At 43.7% G+C, this 19,363-nt stretch overlaps 1 protein-coding gene across 1 annotated transcript in view; it reads left to right on the plus strand.

Annotated features, from left to right (window-relative positions):
- LOC128325049 (ceroid-lipofuscinosis neuronal protein 5-like) overlaps window positions 1-18,695 on the plus strand; it is a 29,871-nt gene extending 11,176 nt beyond the window's left edge. Inside the window, exons 3-4 of the mRNA XM_053250419.1 lie at window positions 17,895-18,120; window positions 18,629-18,695. Coding sequence (XP_053106394.1) covers window positions 17,895-18,120; window positions 18,629-18,669 — 267 coding nt within the window. The 3' untranslated portion in view covers window positions 18,670-18,695. The remainder of the gene's footprint in view (window positions 1-17,894; window positions 18,121-18,628) is intronic.
- The last annotated feature ends 668 nt before the right edge of the window (window positions 18,696-19,363 follow it).

Here is a 19,363-nt window from a genome sequence, read left to right on the forward strand (position 1 = left end):
GTCCCATAAGGCTCTATACTGTCTCCAATGCTCTTTAACATCTACATGAAATCACTGGAAGAAAGCATCAGGAGGTATTATGCAGGGTGTTATCAATATGTTGATATTTCTAACCTCTGGCACATTGGCTTCCAGTTTGGCATTACATCTGAAGGCAGTCTTAGTGTCATGCTATCAATGGCTCCAGCAGAAATTAGTGAGTTGTTTCCTTGCCCTTTGTGCTAATATTTATGTTGAATGTCTGAAGGTTAAGGGAACAGGTGTCAGTATGAATGCTGCAAATTTAAAAACTACCTATATACAATTCAGGAGTCATACACTGAAAAGACGGGAGAGGGGAGAGGAATAAAAAGTAAGCCATCATTGCCAGCAGGTGTCTTTCAGAGGAATGTTGTTGGTGCTTGTAAAGGCACAATGCCCAAAGCTTCAGCTTTTTTATTTATGGAAAGGCCATTGTTTCTTTTGATGCCAATCCATCAGGGGAGATCTTTGCAGAAAAGCTCAGATGGATTAAATGGAACAAAAGGCTTAAGAAACACGGCTGTGCAAAAGGATTGGTGAACATTATAGGTCAATTGTGACACCTAAATATAGATGTTGAACAGTGTTTGGTAATTGCCTGGTCCTAGTGGCTGACATACTGTGCAAGGGTACGTCGGCCCAGTAACACTACATGCATTAAAGTTGTGCAAAATGCACACACCAAAAAATTGCACACATGATTACACAAGAGTGAGCCACTATTTCCAATGGGCTTACTTTTGAGCAATGTTTATGTAAATTTTGCTTTTGCGTAACTTGCGAAACTTTACTGGGCTGATGTACTCTTGCGCTTAGTGTGTGCTTAATTTTAGTACATATTTCTGCATTCGTTGATGTAGCCAGTCATTCAATAAAGAACTGAGCAATAATATTTGGTTCATAATTAAATCCACGACTATGACAATACTATATACAGCTTTTCAACAAAAGTTCTCAAAGCAATCCACATAAAAAAGCATTCCACACACACACACACACACACACACACACACACAAAACCATCTACAGTGGTCCCTCGACTTACGTAGTTAATCCGTTCCGAATGGACGTTCGTAAGTCGAAATTTTCGTAGGTTGAAAAGCGCACCCACGGAGGTCTGGAAACATTCGTAAGTCGAGGAAACCGCATTTAAAAATTCGTAAGTCGAGGAAGCCAAATCTAAACCGCCAACTACTTCCGGTCTTTTTTGTCGTTCGTAAGTCGAAAACGTTGGTTGTCGAGTAGTTCGTAGGTCGAGGGACTACTGTAATCTAAATTAGATGGTTCCTGCCACCAAAGGGCCCACAACTGAAAAAGAAGCAACAACCAGTGGAGGAATGCTCTACTGGGACTGGATAGGAATTGTTACTCTCCCCCTGCTAAACAGAAGAGAATCACCACTTTAAATAGTGCCACTGCTCAGTTAGCTAAAAGTCTGATTTTTACAAAAACAAATATAATGGGGGTAGGTGGAGGCTTGGCAGAATCCAACAGCCTATGTTCTGTGAGATACATTTAAATCAAGCAAAGTAAATATACTGCAGCAGCAGCAGTAATTATGTTTAATAATGTTTTAAGTGCTGAAATGCAATGAAGTTCCCTACAGTACTGTCTCCAGAAAGTAGAGTTTTATAGGTAAACAAGAATGGACCCAAAACAGAATGTTGCATTATGTTACCTCAGCCTGCGACTAAATGTGATGAAAAAGCAACAAAGACAGAGTACCTGCTCTAACTTGGGTCTGATGTCATATGCAACTCCCCCCCCCCCATTTCCTGGGTCTTTTTTTGTTGCGGGGCGGGGGGCTGATGCTCTGTCCCTGCTCCTTTTCAGAGCCACCCCCACCAAAAAAACCACTAAACTTTGAAATGGCTGGTGAGAAAACAAGAGCATTGAAAACCTCTCCCCCCTCCCCTATTTTCCTCGTGTTTTTGTGGAGAGGGGCGCTGGTGCTCAGTCACAACCCCCCCCACCCCTTCCCCATAATAAATGCAAAGTTGTGAAATGGCTGGTGAAAAAACATGGAAACATTACACACCTTTCCCCCTGAGAAGCAGAAGGGCTCGTGATTGTCTTGATGGGTTGGTCTTTAAACTGATACATTTCCCAGTCTCTTTCATTAAGCCTTCCACCTGCTCCGCACCACAATGTTCCATTGCCTTCAGCCACCTGCTTTTGTGTTAACTGTTTTATTTATTTGTTTATTTATTTATTTATTATCCCACTCTTCCTCCAAGGAGCCCAGAGCGGTGTACTGCATACTTGAGTTTCTCTTTCACAACAACCTTGTGAAGTAGGTTAGGCTGAGAGAGATGTGACTGGCCCAGAGTCAGCCAGCTAGTTTCATGGATGAATGGGGATTTGAACTCAGGTCTCCCCAGTCCTAGTCCAGCACTCTAACCACTACACCATGCTGGCTCTCTTTTTCTCTCTGTTAACTATCTGAACTCACAAACATTCTGTCCCATTGACAAACATGTTGGACAATTTGGTTTTTTTGGGTGCCCCCTTAGTGAACACCCACAGATAATGTTGGGTGTTTACATCAGGGTAATCTGTCAGTCACCCTGAGTCTACTGGTACTTTCTCCTTGCCCACAGGCACTCCGGTTCTCTGTCCATAAGAATCTGACATTTCAGCACTTTCAGGAATAGGCTGCCTTCACACATAATGGGAAACTGTGGGTCCAATAGGCACACAGTTTGTCCCCATCCCCCCCCCCCCCGCTGTACTTCAGACGATCTGATCTGGAGTCTGGGAGACTGAGAGGGGGGAACTAGCCCCTGTGCTAGCTGGCCAGATTCAGGTGCAAAACATATTGCCCAGATTTCGAATCTGTAAAACTTGTAGATTCAGACCTCCATTTTGTGACTCTCCACTGGTTCCAGATTGGCTCGTTTCCATTCAAATCTTGTGTTGCACAAGACTGACCCCCTCATTGGCTAGGGGAAGGGTCAAAGAAGGGACAAGAAGAGGTGGGGGGAGTTTGAAGAAGGGATTTCCAAATGTAATTAAGGAGGCAGGCAACCACCATTCTGCCTTTCTGCCCTGTGGGAGAAGCAAGAGAGAGAGAGAGCCAGAGGAGCTTTGCTTCGCCTTGCCTGCCGGCTGCTTGGAGTGGATTCTCTGCTTTTTGTTCCCTCTTTCCTGACTTAGGAAAAGAGAAGAGAATTTTTTTCACCCCCTTCCTGCTGCTGAGAGAATCACTGCCTGCACCTGTTGTCTGTGCGAATCGATTTGGTTACAAAATGATTTGTACCCGAATCTACCTGTTTCGGGAGATTTGTGGACACAACAAATCACCCATGAGCTAGCTGGCACAAAATCAATGGGGGTGTGTGATTCAATTTGGGTACAAATTGAATCAAAAAAATCAATTTGTGCACCTCCCTAATGTAGAGGGGTGATTCAGATGAATGCCCCCCTCATGCAATTAAAGGACCCCCTGAGCACACATTGAGATGTCTGCCGGTGATGACAGGTTGCACTCTCAGGGCGGGTGTGCTCCCAGGGCATCCTCAATATTATTGCATGTGTCAAAGGATTCTCACCCGAATTGGTCCAAACAGGGCCTGTAGTATAGCATATGCAAAAGTTTATATTAGGGATGTGGACAAATGAATTTTTTGATTCGATTTGTGCCTAAAACAAATCACCCCTAATTTTTTAAATCCAAATCTACCCCTCCAAATCACCCCAGATTCAATTTGTATTTGCTCTGATTTGATTCTGACTGATTCTGACCACTTAACAAGGTCCTAGGGGCACCAAATTGGGGTGCTGGGTAGGTCCACAAGGGTTCCACCTACCACCCAAATTTCAAGGCAGTGGGACACTTGGTTGATTTTCAATGATTTCTACTTTTTTAAAAACTGATTTTGAACATTTACGTCATAGGAAACAATGTGGATTTGAAGTTGTCATATTGTAACCCTAAAATGGATCCCCAGCTTTCATTAAAAACAACAACACCCTAAGCACTAGCCCTTGTAGAAGTGGAGTAATGGAGTAAATTGTGCAGTCATTATTTTTCAAGTGTTTGGATTCTTTGGTGTATAATAACCTTTCCTCATAATGAATCCCTATGAGGATTCATTGCACACCTTCATTTCTTCTGTTCATTTTGACTGTCACTGGACAATGCCAACTGTCAAATGCCATTTGTCAACTACACACACACACACACACACACACACACACACACACACACACACTGGGGTACTCAGTTTATTTTTAAGGTATTTTTGAAGTTTTTAGATTATTTGGTGTCTTCATTACACACCTTCATTTCTTCTGTTCATTTTGACCCCAATGCTTTGCAGGTGGGGGTGGGGAATTAGTGGCATCCTATGTGCCAACTACCCCCCAACCCCCAAGCCACTGGGTACTCAGTTTATATTTTAGGAATTTTTGAGGTGTTTAGACTCTTTGGTGTGTAATGAATCCTCATAGTGATTCATTATGAGAAAAGGTTATTAAACACCAAAGAGCCTAAACATTTGGGCGGGTGGGGGGATCCTAGAACATAAACTGAGTAGTACCCACTGCCTTGCAGGTGGCAGTGGGGTGTAGTTGGCACATGGCAGTTGACAGTTGGCACTGTCAAAAAGACAGTCAAAATGAGTAGAAGAAATGAAGGTGTGTAATGAATCCTCATAGGGATTCATTGAGGGAAAGTTATTGTACACCTAAGAATCCAAACACTTGAAAAATAGTGACCACACATTTTGCTGCCTAACTCCATTTCTACAAGGGCTAGAGCTTAGCTTTAAAAAAAAAAATGAAAGCTCGGCATCTGGGGGAATTAATAGGCAGGATCTGAATCTCGAATAAATTTGAATCGAATCAGGCGTGATTCGCTTTTTACCCGAATCTAGCCAGTGGACCACAGGGGTGATTTGTTTTGTCTCCAAATCACCCAAATCAGTTAGATTCGGGTACAAATTGATTTGTACCTGAATCAGTATCCTAGAACATTTATCCCTATATAGTCAGAGGTTAGAGTGTCAGACTGGAGGGCTGGGAACACCCGAATTCATATCTCCACTTATCCATGAAGCTCACTGAGTGACCCTAGCTCAGTCACTGAGGTCATTCACACAAGCAAAAACTGTGTTCTACATGGGTTTGGGAACTGTGTGTGCTCCCAATTTTCAGTTGTGGAAGCAAGGTAGGAAGAAAACCTGGGTAGCTTTTCCTCCTACCTTTCTTCCATACAATCACTTCTACTCAGGTTTCCCTCTTACCTTGTTTCACACAACCAAAACCTGGGAGCACACACTGCTCCCAAACCCGGGTAGAACACAGTTTTTGATTGTGTAAATGACCTCACTATCTCTCAGCCTAACCCACCTCACAGGGTGGTTGTACACATAAAATTTAGCAGTGGGAATGACAAGTGTCATCTCCCTTGGAGGAAGGGTGGGAATTAAAAAATAATCAATATAATAGCTTGCTTGCTTATCTATCTGTCTGTCTGTCTGTCTGTCTATCTATCTAATTTGTACACCACCCCAAACATTCATCTCTGGGTGGTTAACAATAACATAAAACAAGCTAAAACATCCACAAAGATCTTTTAAAAATTTAAGCAATTTAAAGATCAAAAACAGATTAAAACTTAAAATTTTAAAAATGGTTTTCAAGTGCTTTTTAAAAATTGCCAGAGGTGGGGAGGATCGTATCTCAGTAGGGAGCGCATTCCACAGTCTTGGGGCAGTAACTGAGAAGGTCCGCCCCTGTGTGGCCACCAACTGAGCTGGCGGCAACTGGAGACGGACATATGAATATGAACTTTCCATTGCACTGTCATTGTTAATAGATATTGATAAGCCCATTGTATATGAATTTGGTCTCATTCTTTGTTAATTCATTCTCTTGTTTAATAAGTTATTGAAGTTAGTCAGCAATGTCACACAACATTTTGTGACAGGAAATTTCCACACGTAAGCAAGAGCCTGAAACAAGCTGTCAAGCAGTATGAGGAAATAGCAGAGGATGAATGGACAAATGCCAGCTCTGTTTAAAAAAAATAAAAATACGCCCCACCTCAAATCGAATATGAGATTGAATAATAGCAAACACAAAGAAACCACATAGGAGGAGAAAGTCTTTAATGAATCACTCTTTCAGAAGCGCTTCCGTCAGTGAGAAGCTGGTATCAAAACAGACACGCACAAAATCATGACTGTAGGAAGCGAAAAATCACCCCCCCCCCCTCCTACAATCTCTCACCATCATTTCCAGTGTTCGATACTGCTTCCGGACTGCTTTTAAGTTGTCAGCAGATGTTAAGAAGAGAAGTGCAGCAGCCCCCAGCTTATTGTAGCTGACTTCAGAGGTGATGTTTGTAGTTACTGTGGAATAACAGAACACGGGCAAACTGACAAGAGGTGGCATGCTGTGAGTCCATATGGCACTGTGTTCTGAATTGTTTTCAGATCTGATGTTGTTCTGTTTGCCTACTCTTGAATGTGTTTCTGCAAATGAGAAGCCCTAGGTACTGGATAGATTGTGAAGGCAAAGGTTCACACCACTCTCTCAATCTGGCAGCACACCCTGACTTCCAATCAGGTGCTACAGGATGAGCTGGTAATTGGCAGGCCGACACTATGGGCTGAACTCAACATACAGCCATTAACCTCTAATAGTTCCCAGCAGTTTCAGTGGAACTTCCAGGTAAGTTTGCTTAGCATCACAGCTTAACAGTCACATCTTATGCATATTTACTCAGAATATATTGAATCCAATGAGCAAATGATTGCACCCTTGCTACTTGGTCCTATGCAAAGTTTCAGTGGAGTTAGTAAAAAGTGTGCCATCAAGTCGATATTGACTCCTGGTGCCCACAGAGCCCTGCGATTTTCTTTTGGTAGACTACAGAGGGGTTTACCATTGCCTCCTCCCACACAGTATGAGATGATGCCTTTCAGCATCTTCCTATATCGCTGCTGCCCGATATAGGCGTTTCCCATAGTCTGGGAAACATACCAGTGGGGATTCGAACTGGCAACCTTCTGCTTGTTAGTCAAGCATTTCCCCACTGCAGGTTAGGGTGCCTAATTCTGCATAGATCAGACTGTTAGTCAATCTACATATATGAAGATTTCTGCCTCCTTTCCCAATAGAGTGATGTGCACTTCTAGTCTGAAATGGAGATGTATGCTTGGCAGAAACAACATCAGGTTTCTTCTTCCCCTGAGAGTAATGCATCAGAAGAAAAAGATTGTTACTGGTGGTAGTTGGTGATGTTCTGACTTATTCCTCAGGATCTCTCAAGGTCATTTAAAGGGGAAGATCGTTACCTACAAAAATATACATTTTGCTTTTGCTTTTGCTTTGCATGACATTACACATTGAAATCTGATGCAAATAAGTCCCAGTATTTCTGAAATGGAAGAGCGTCAGTGTGTCTGAACTACACCCCACAGTCTGGCAGTCGTGTATGAAATTATTTACATGCTGATTGAATTAATTTGTCCTAGCCACATCAAATCAAATATTTTGTCTTAACTGAGTTTTTATTTATGATTCCATTGATCACAGTCCAGGTCTATAGAGCCACTTCACTTGCTGGGCTCAGACAGGGATTTGTTCCTCTGCAGCAAAAGCTCCATCCTTTGCTAAGTAAGGGAAGAGAATGAATGGCGAGCTCTGGCTCATATCCAAATGAAAAAGCCAAATATGTCCCTTTCAATGGGAAATCCTGGATGCAGCATTGGCAGATGGGTGCCACAATGCCATATCTCCCTTCTCATCTTCAAGCTGTGTCAGTGGAGTGCAGCACATCTCTGCCACTTTACCTGGAGGGCAATAGATCCTTGCCCACTGAGGCCTTCACAAAGGGACTTGTGGGGGCCTCACCTCTCTTTTGCTCATGTCCTGCTCAATTGCATCTCTATCTCAAAAAGAAGTTGCCATATTGTGCAAAGTAAAAAGAAGGTTATGTTTGGGCTTTGCCTATAGCTAATCTCTGGAGAGGTAACTTTCATGGACACTGGGTTGTATTCAAATAAAAGTAGTCCAACTGAAATGAATGGGACTTAAATTAGTCATGACCAATTTGTCTTATAGATTTCAATGGTGCTTCATCATGACAAACTTCCTTTGGATACAATTCATTGATATCACTAGGAAATGCAGGCCTAGATGAGCATTTAATGCCTTTTGATGGCTGGCAGCTAGTGGGCATGACCCGCCTGGTTAGGCAGTGACTGATAGTTTGGCAATTTGAATGTAGCCAGCAAAGGAGATAGAAATCTTGCATTTTGCAGCTGGCTGTTGCAGCCTTTGTGCCTGTTGTATGTGTGGGCTACTAACATATGCTGCTTCTTTTAGGTGATAACTAATGTGGCTTTAAAGAGTAGCACTTTTATGCTGGGGTTCTTGCCTACTTTTCCATACTTAGTATTTGTAAACAAAGATATATTATGGAAGCACCATAATAACCCAATATTCTCTTGTTTCAAAGAAGAAAAATGCTTGTAAATGGCTGGCCCTGTAAAACATGCAAAAGAGTAAGGCCAAAGAAATAGGTTGGAAGGGTGAGCTCATAGTGCAAAATGACTTGCCCACTTCCACCAGCACTTGGACCCTTGTCTCAGCAGAACACAGCACAGGATGGGACCATATCAGTGTTCTGTGATTCCTTAGAGCATGCGTTCATCGCACAGAGTAACTACTTAGATCATCTGCTAACTAGGGTTGTGCATTTTGTTTTGTTTTTTCTGTTTTGTTTTTGGACCGAATCCGAAACACCCCCATTTTGTTCTTTGTTCGAAATCAGCCAATCCGAAACACCCTAATTTTCTTCTTTGTTCAAAATGGCAAAATCCGAATCTGAAACATTTTGGATTTTAACAAATGGCCCTGGGGGGAAACTAGTGGGTGGCGGTGGTAGTGCCCAGTGGGTGGAAACTACCACTCACATTTCAGAGGAATTGGGCAAAGGGCTGATTTTTGGTGAATTTTTGAAGTATAGGGTTTTTCCCATAGGGAAGAATGGAGGTTTCAGCAAAAGTATATCTTCATGTTGGGGGGAAAGAGGTGGCCCAGAGCAGGGTAGGGTGGGTGGTAGTGCCCAGTGGGGGCAAGGAAGCTGCCAGAATTATTTCAAAGGAATTGGGCAGAGGGCTGATTTTTAAAGATGTAATGGAGTTTGCACATCTGTAAAGTTCTTCCCCATAGGGAATGATGGACCTCCATAATTCCTGCCCCATAACTGAACTTGGGGGGCACCAGAGTGCCCCAGAGCGAGTGGTGGTGTATAGCACATAGGGTGCCAACCACCCCCATTGGTTGCTAACACATGGAGTACTGGGTTCTGTTTTGCGATTGCAAAATGGAGTTCCAAAGCAGCCGAAACAACAAAACATTTTGTATCTGAAACAGGGACGTTTTGTTTTGGCTACAAAATGTTCTGTTTTGATCATTGGGTGTTTTATTTTGGAGCCCCTGGTGGCGCAGTGGTAAAACTGCCGCCCTGTAACCAGAAGGTTACAAGTTCGATCCTGACCAGGGGCTCAAGGTTGACTCAGCCTTCCATCCTTCCGAGGTCGGTAAAATGAGTACCCAGAATGTTGGGGGCAATATGCTAAATCATTATAAACCGCTTAGAGAGCTCTGGCTATAGAGCAGTATATAAATGTAAGTGCTATTGCTATTGCTATTGCTATTGCTACAAAACAGCCGAAATGGCCTGTTTTGTGCACAAAACGTTTTGTATCCGAAATGAAACGCACATCCCTACTGCTAACTATGAAGGGTTGGGATTTGCAATCCACCAAAATGCCATTCCAAACCCAGAGGATGTAAACAACTATAGGCCCCTGTGGCCAATATTCCCTTCGTTGGCAACGTGCTTGAGTGTGTAGTGGCTGACCAGCTCCAGACACTCTTGGAGAAAATGGACTATCTAGATCCATTTCAATCAGGCTTCAGACCCAGCTTTGGAACAGAAACTTCTTTGGTCACCCTGTGGGATGACCTGTGGGGGTGGGGAGTGCAACCCTGTTAATTCTCTTGGATCTCTCAACCCTGTTAATTCTCTCAGCGGCTTTTGATACCATTGACCATGATGTCCTTCTGGATGAGTTGGCCAAGTTGGGTGTGCTTGGAGGTGGTTCCACTCCTACCTTGAGGCCTGTTCCCAAAAGGTGGTGCTGGGGGATTGCCGCTCAACTCCTTGGCAGTTATGCTTTGTGGTTCCACAGGGTTCCATTCTTTCCCCTATGCTGTTTAACATCTACATGAAACTGCTTGGAGAGGCCATCCAGAGATTTGGCCTGAGGTGTCATCAGTTTGCAGATGACACTCAGCTGTATCTCTCTTTTTCATCAGACACAGATGAGACGGTGACTGTCTTGAATTGATGCTTGGATGCAGTAATGGATTGGATAAGGGTGAACATGTTGAAACTCAATCCAGGCAAGAAATAAATACTGCTGATTGGTGGTTCCACTGCCCGAGTGAATGATGTTCAGCCTGTTCTAGATGGGATTGCACTCCCCCTGATGGACCAGGTTTGGGGGTGTTCATTGATCCAGTACTGTTACTAAAGGCTCAAGTGGCTTCTGTGGCTCAGAGCGCCATTTATCAGCTTTAGCTGATATGCCAACTGTGAGCTTACCTGGAGAGAGATAGCTTGGCCACAGTTACTCATGCTCTGGTAACCTCTCGCGTAAATTATTGCAATGCATTTTAGATGGGGTTCTCCTTGAAAATGGTCCAGAAACTGCAGCTGATACAAAATAAGGCTGCAAGTTTATAACCGGGACTGGACATTTAAGCATATTACGCCAGTGCTTCATCAGCTGCACTGGCTCCCAGTCTGTTTCTGGGCCCAATTCAAAGTGCTGGTTTTAACCTTTAAAGCTCTAAATGCCTTGGGACTGAGTTACCTGAGAGAACACCTTGCCCCATATGTACCAACCCAGACCTTAAGATCTTCAGAGGCCCTCCTCTGATTGCCCCTGCCAAATGAGGTAGTGGGTGGCTACTAGGAAGAGTGCTTCTTCGGTGGTTACACCTCACTTATGGAATAGTCTTCCTAGTGAGGTTCACCTGACTTCATCATGTTGTTATTTTAGATGCCAGTTAAAGACCTTTTTGTTCACTCAGGCCTTTTAAATTTTGATTTTCAAATTTGATTAACTGATTGTAATTGTAAAAGAATTTTTAAATTTCTTTGTATTGCATTTTATATTTTCTCTCCCCGCCCCCCCCCCCCCGCCACTTTTCTATTGTTATGATTTAATGGGGCAAGCCATGTGATTGTTCTGGGCGAGCTGGGATGGCACACGGGGAAGGCTGCACTTAACTTACTCTCCCCACAGATGACCAAACTTCCTTTCATCAGCGCACCTCCTGCATGCCTACACGGACAGCCCTGCTCCATGCAGCACAGAGCAGGGCGGAAGGATCCAGGGCCGGAACTTGTTGTTCCAGACTCCAGGCATCCCTCAATGCAATGCACAGCACATGCGTTGCATTGGGGTGTGTTGCATTGGAGGTGCGTTCAGCCCGAGTAATCACACGATACCCAGTAGCCAGAGTAAGAGTGCGAGAGCACCCTTAACCTCAGCTAAAATCTGGGTTTGTTAAGGGGGTTAGGTGGGCAGGGAGTGGAGGGATCCACAAGGATCCTGCCACCTCTCACAACCAGCCTAACCCTCCTTGGGGCAGCCCAGGCAGGGTTAGGCTGTTTGTGAGAATAGCCTCAATGTATGTGTTTTAATGTCATGTTTTAATGATGTGTTATGAGCCGCCCAGAAAACACTTTGTTATGGGGCGGCTAACAAATAAAGTTTATAACAAAAAAGTGTATTAATAATAATAATAATAGTTGTTAATTATTATTGTTATTATTATTGTTTGGATTGAATCTAGTTTGTCTGTCATAGATTTGAGGGAAGCTTCACAGAATCCTGGGAAATCTAGTTTAGTCAAAGTGCTAAGGATGGTTGCTTTAGGAGTGGTCGAATAATAGCTTCCTCCAGTGGAGGTGGGATTGAGGAGTTTAGAACCTGCTGGACCCAACCAAAAATTCCCACCCTACTAGATTTAATAAGCCATGCAGGGCAAGGGTCAAGCATGCATGTGATTGGCTGAATTTGACTCAACACCCTGTCCACATCCTTGGGCACCAATAATTGAAACTCCTCCAGCAAAACTAGACCAGGTTTTACTCTGGGCACCTCTCCCAACAATCCTGCATCAACTGTAGAATCCAACTCATGGCAAATGTGAGTGACTTTACCCTCAAAGTGCTGTGTAAAATGCATCAGAGTGCTGTTGAAGGTTCTTCTAATACATCATGCCTAGGGCCAGATTTCAAAAGGCCCTGCACCTCCTGGAAGAGCCCCACTGGACAACACTGAGAGGATGCAGTGGTGGATGGAAAAAAAACAACAACCCACATTTCTTCTGTTTCATCACTGCCATAGAATAGGCTCGATAATTCGCTCTAGCTTGTGTTCAATCAGCCTCTCCCTGAGTTTTCCTCCACTTATTTTCCAGCCATCTCCCAGCTTGCTTCATTGTCCTCAGCTCAAGTGTATACCCAGACACTACATGGGCTCTGCTTTGCAGGAAAGGGCACTTGGGAGCATTTGTGTCAACCGCCCCAGCCATCTCTCAATTCCAGAAAGCAACTAGAGCCCTGACAGGATCACCTGCCATACCACCTGGAAGATCCCCCAGAGCCCTCAGAAATCCATTGGAGTTCATCAGTCTCTGGGGGTGGACCAGAGAGGTGTAGCCGCTTAGACTCTAAACCTCAGAATGACGTGATGTGACCATGACAAAGGCATGGATGACATATTCTTCACTTTCAAATCACCATCCTCCTGTCCAGTCAAAAAACCCAGATCCAGTGTGTGCCCGGGTTCATGTGTTGGGCCACCAACATGTTGGGACAGCCCGATGGTTGTCCTGCTGCCCCAGACAAGGCAGCCTCAGCATGGATGTTGAAATCATCTAGAGCAATCATTCTGGGAGTCCTCAACACCAAATCCGAGACCACCTCTGTGAGCTCAGGCAGAGACCTGCACAGTGGGCTGGTTGGTACACCAACAGAATCCCCACCCTGTCCCAAGAACCCAACACCAGGTACAAACACTCCAAACCAGCACTCACTTTGGGCCTAGAGAGGAAAATAGAGCTTTTATCAATTACAGTGACCCCACTCCCTGGTCCGGTCCTCAAGCCTATGCTTATGCTGCACTAAATATTCAGGTGAACACAGCTTGAAAATACTAATCTAATCTCCCCCAGCTCCCCCACCCAGGTCTCCATAATACAAACCAGGTCAGCCCCTTCCTCCACAATTAAATCATGGGTTATAGAGATCTTACTCTGGACTGACCTGCCATTAAACAGCAGCACCAGCAGGCCAAAGGATAAGCTGGTAAAGCAGTCAGGAACCCTCTCGTTTTGGGAACAGTGAGAAGAAGAGATAGGAATAAGATGTTGAACCACTCATCCCCTCTTCTGATGTAAATGTGGCCCCACGCCATACCTTGCCCTACCTGTAACCATTCTAATTGAAACACCCCCAGCCTACGCCAGTTTCACATCCTCACTCTGGCACATAATCAAAAGAACTAAAATTGCTCCCAGCAAGCAGAGTAGAGCTCTTGCCCTTGTGGTTCCTGAAGGGGCTCCCAAAGGGGCAACCCCCTTAGGTGTCACCCCACTGGTGGCGACCCCGCTGGCAGTGAGCTTGCCACCCAGGGCAATGTGCTCTTTTATGCTGCCAGCCCAGGAAATGATGAGTCAACTCAGCAGAAACTGCTGAGTCAACACTCTGGGCCTTCCTGGGAGCCACAGCTTTGTCACCAACAGAGGCCTGCAGCTACGTTGCTCCCAAAGAGAGAAAGCCTCAGGAATACAGGGGATCAGCTGCCAGTACTTACCACAAGCTCTACTCACCACCTTCCAGGGCAAGATGACACTGGGCAGATGGAACACTCCCTTCATCTCTCTTCCTCCCTCTGCTGAAGCTGGTGTCACAGAGCCCAGGGCAGTGTGCGCTTTCATACTGCCAGCCCTTTCTTCCATCATAGAACTCCGGGTGACACACAAGGGGTTCCCAGATGGTTTCCCATCCAAGCACTGACACAGGGGCATTGCCATAATTGAGCATGTTGGGCCCCAAATGGCCACCTTTGCTGCCTCCCCCACGGAGGGGAAGAAGTGTGGAACAAAGGGATGGCAGAAGGGAAGCATCCAGCAAAGTGGCAATGGGTGTGTGTGTGAACCATGGAGCAAATTGGCAGCAGGATGGAAGAAATGTGGAGCAAAGAGGTGGTGGGGGAAGTGAAGCAGCAAAGAGAGAAAAGGCAGGGGGTGCTCCAGATTTTGCACACACAGGCCTCCATCAGCCTGGCTACGCCACTGCACTGATAAACCCAGACCTTCTTAACTTCAGCAAAGTAGCTGCATCATGTGCCCTCAGACCATGGCCCAGGAACTAAATTTTGTAGGTAGGTGCACACAAAATTATTGTTTTGTCTTTGAAACTGCCAAACAAGTTACTTGATTAGAATTGTCTTGACTTCTATCTGCATCCCTTTTAACACAGCAAGGTTTGGAATACTAGAAAACATGTCCCTTTCTGTTTGTGGAGAATTAAGTAAGGATTGTAAAACAAATTGGTATAATTAGGCTGTCACAAACTAAAATGCAATGGAGGACAAATCCAGGTATTGGGTGAAGATCTGAGAACCATGCATGACCTGTCTACAGTCTGTTTTAAACCTGGAGGGCAGTTCCCTATCCCATGACATTACTTTAATCACTAGTTAAAGTAATGTCATAGGTGACATTTGTTCTCATGGTAACTGATGGCAAACTGTATCTTGGAATGGATCCTTCACAGGAATTAGATGCTAGCATTTTCAGTGTGCTAAGCAACTTTGTCCAGCCTAACCTGCAGCTTTCCATTTGCATGAAGGTTTTCACACCCCAACTTATCTCTGTCTCACTCATCATTGCACAACAGCTTGTGAGGTGGTTGATAATGGTGATGATGATGGATCCAGACAAACATAGGCAGATGGGCTAAAGCTTGCTGTTGTAGCCTAAAGAAAGTGGTGCAGTCACAGTGGCATATGCTACTAGAACCATTTTAATGACAGTCTTGTGAAACAGAACTAGGTTTCTCATATTGCTGACTGGAATTTCATTTGATTGCAAGAACCTTCTGTCCTTGTGCAAGTAATAGCCATCTAACATCCAGATCCTAAGTCCACTGACTTGTGACTTTAAAGAAAACCCCATTGAAAGTTGAATGGGAAAAACAACTCCTCCTTTTACAGCATTTCCAGAAGTAATCACAGTAGTAGCAGTCCTAGGAGTCATCAAAGAAATAGGGTGATCCAGCAATTGGTGAAATGGAAATAATGTCATTGTCATAATCAGATTATTATCTTCTGAGAGCAAACTTTGCCACTTTCCAATGTCCTTGCTGTGCCAGTGGACCAGATACGTTTGGCTACTCTAAGGAACTCATGGAATTGATTGAATTTCAGAATTCTCTGGGCGTTATTCTTCACAGATATTCTGTTGATGGCTTTGTTCATCTGTAATCAACAGATTGGCTAACTCCATAACAATATTTCCCAAGAGTCACCATCCACCACTTCACTGCTACAGGCCTTCTTTTCTAACTTCTTTTCTATCTACCAGCCCACCCCACTCTTTTGGGGCAGATCCACTTTCTGCCCCCAATCTGCCCCAAAGACACCAAAACTTCAAAAATTCCCAAAAAATCAGCCCTCTGCCCAATACCCCTGAAATTGGGGTGGTAGCCTCCACCCAATAGGAACTACCACCCCACCCCACTCTTTTGGGGAAGATCCACTTTCTGTCCCCAAACTGCCCCAAAGACACTAAAACTTCAAAAATTCCCCCAAAATCAGCCCTTTGCCCAATCCCCCTGAAATTGGGGTGGTAGCCTCCACCCATTAGGCACTACCACCACCCCACTCTTTTTGCCCAATTCTCATGCTATGCCCCCGAACTGCCCCAAAGTCACTAAAACTTCAAAAAAATTCCCAAAAAATCGGCCATGAGCGGAATCACCCGAATTTTTCAGCCTCGAAATTCGGGTGATTCGGCGCAGCCCCAAAAAATATCGGCGGGCATCAGGGGTGATTCGGTTCAGCCCCGAATCACCCAAAAATGCTCATTTTGGGCACAGATCGATCTGTGCCCGAAATTTTTTGCACATCCCTACATTTTAACTGTCTTTCTGAAATACTAGAATATATTCCAAGAAGTCACACAGTTTACTCTGCATATCCTTTTATTATTTTCAGAGTATCTGGGAAAAGTCAAATTTTCCATTTATTTTTAAAACTTATGTAATAGTGATGTTACAATGCATAGTAAAGAATTAGACAGGCACTTCTGTTTCGTTTTCCAGGTACACCTCCACATAGTATTTGGGTATTTCATGAGCCCCAGCACACTGAAATTTGTAGTTTTCCAGCATTTTTTGGTCTGGCTACGGCCACTTCTAAATAGTTTTTGAAAGATTAAAAGATTAATGAGCTTGACTTGTATTTTTGAGCTGATATTATGGTAAAGTTTTCTGAAAGATGGGTGTCAGATGTTTGGACAGGCGTTGCAATTTCAGTGCTTGCCCTAGGCGCTTTCCCTAGATACGCCTCTGGTTTCAGAGCTCAGCTCTGTGCAAATTCATATGCCCGTTGATTAGGCTTAGGCACTTGATTAGATTTCAGTCTGAAAATTGTTCTTGATCTGATTAATAATTTTTATGCCACTATGAGATTATGCAGGCTGAGCACTGTGATATATGCATATAAAAACAAATGAAAGCCCTTTGAACAGGAAGCATGTCTTCTGTGAAGATTATATATTAGATGGAGCTGGTGAATTTGCACACATTATTTTAAAATCACATTTTATTCTAGTTGCACAACCTTATCCTTTTTTGTTGTTGGGTCTGAAGGCTTGGAAGTAGGCTTAAACTGGGGGGAAAACTGCTTAGTCACATTGAAACCACTTGAATGAACATCCTGTTTCTAAATGTTTACATAGATTTAAGTCCCACTGAATTCAGTAGGACTGATTTTCAAGTAACTGTTTAAGTGCATAAACCCCACTGGCTTTCAGATAATTCAGGAGGTTTACATTTCCCTGGATTTTATCCATTATGGGTGTAAAAGTGAAAAGAAAGATAGTACAGAGAGTTTCCTTTCTTCTGCTCCATGCCATTAGTGACTACTGGTGAAAGTCAAAGAAACTTACTACATGATGCTCTCACTTAATATGGTGAATTTTGCTTCATATTAGAGCCAGGGCTGGAAAGCCCACCACCACAGAGATGCTGTTTTTAGGGGCATCTTTGAACTGAGAATAACAGGGAGATCAGCTCTGAGTATCACAAGGAGATTTGAGAATTTTACTACCCACATGCTCTTTGCTTTCTGAAACATTAGCAGATACTGTACTGCTCAAATATTTTTAGGCTTTTCTCTGCAAAAATGGAAGAGACACTCTATTTATCTTAAATGAAAGCTCAGATTGTTCTATTTACTGTTGATAGCAGTATCCAGCATGCCATCAAGACAGGAAAGCTTTCTAAACCATATATACTATATTCACTCTTCATTATTTTAGCAGCAATATCCTTTTTTCAAAGTTAATGTACAGAATCAGTTTAAGCCAGTGTGACCAAAACCCCCATTGTGAGCTTCCCAGAAGCATTTGGCCAGCCACTGTGGCTACTGTCCTAGCCACTGTACTCTATAAGATGCTGGGCTAGATAAGTCTTTCGTCTGAGCCAGCCAGGCCCTTCTTATGATTTCACCATTGCCTAAACCAGTTTGGTTGTTTCTCTCTTTCAGAAAATCATGCATAATGCTGTTGGTTTCAAGAGCTCCTTAACTGGGAAGAACTATACAATGGAGTGGTATGAACTCTTCCAACTAGGAAACTGCACATTTCCACATCTCCAGCCTAATATGCCTGAACCTTTCTGGTGCAACCTAGGGGCTGCCTGTTGTTATGAAGGAATAGATGATGCCCACTGGAAAGAGAATGGGATCTTGGTCCTGTTGTCCACAATCTCAGGTAAAAATCCAAACTTTTATACTATGATCATGAGCATTGTTTATGCAGTCTACATTCAGAAGTGTTTACTTCTCAGCATTATTGATCATTATGCTAAGCTTCTGTTCCTGTTCATTCAAATGAAGAGTTCAGGATGATCTTGGAACACTTCCTGGCTGATATCCAGGGTAGTGAAGCAGCTTGTAAAGCTGCACAAAGTTATGGTGTTTCACTAAGTGGCGCAACCAGGAATGTTTTCTTTTTTCTGGACGTATACAAAATTGCGTGGTGTGTTGCATAGCCGGTTGTCAACATCTCCTGCTAGCTCAAGGACTAGTCTGGAACACACATTCCCTTTTTTGTGCTAAGTACTAGTGCTAGCACAACCCCATCACACTAATGCATGTCCAGAGCTCTCTTGGATGTATTTGCATGTACTGTTTCAAGCAACAGTAGATTCCTCGAAAATGTTGCTCTCCCAATTAAGTGAGGAGTAAACTGCTGCTGTTCTCCACTGTTTTATCCCCAGAGCAGCAGTGGCTGTCCCTTGCAATAAGGAAAGGAAGGTGAAAGTGTCTGGGAGGGCTGAACTAGCTACACTCTACTCTTGTGTTGTCTTTCAAGCATCTCATGGGGAACAGAAGTAAGCTAATTTTATATACATGATGACTTTTGCTCATCAGCTGTGACTCCTGTGTTGGCAAGCCCTCCCGCCCTTAAAGGAAGACCCCCCCCCACCCGGACCCGGACCGGCCAAGTCCGAACCGGTCTGGAAGTTCGGAGGCCTTTAGAATGGCCTCCAGACCAGTTCAGACACACCCCTAGTTTGGAGGTTAGTGCTAAATATACTAGTCTGATTCAAACATCGTAGCAACCTATGGTTAGAGGCAATGAGGAAATGGAATAGAGGAAGGAAACCTGTAGCATGTTTTGAACCGCTAAATGTTAGTTTGGAGTACTGTTTTATTGAGGCAAGGCGGATGTAATTTTAACCATGGATAGCACTAAAAAGGGAAGGAAGAGTGTGAGTGTGAGTAGGAGAGATGAAAGGGAAGGGTTATGTAAAGCTGGGCATTCCTATTATCTTAGCTATGGCTAAAGTGAGTGTGATTTAATGCAGAATTGCAAATGGGCAGTGTGTAATTTTAGAAGATTGTAAAAATAGTTATTTAATTATTTTAAAAAGTCTAAAGTCCCTTAGACTTTTAAGATCTTTACTGACTATTATGAAGAAACGTTATGGTTCTTGTAAGAGATCCAAGAG

The sequence above is a fragment of the Hemicordylus capensis genome, chromosome 4 (assembly GCF_027244095.1).
Source record: "Hemicordylus capensis ecotype Gifberg chromosome 4, rHemCap1.1.pri, whole genome shotgun sequence".
Classification (NCBI taxonomy): domain Eukaryota; kingdom Metazoa; phylum Chordata; class Lepidosauria; order Squamata; family Cordylidae; genus Hemicordylus; species Hemicordylus capensis.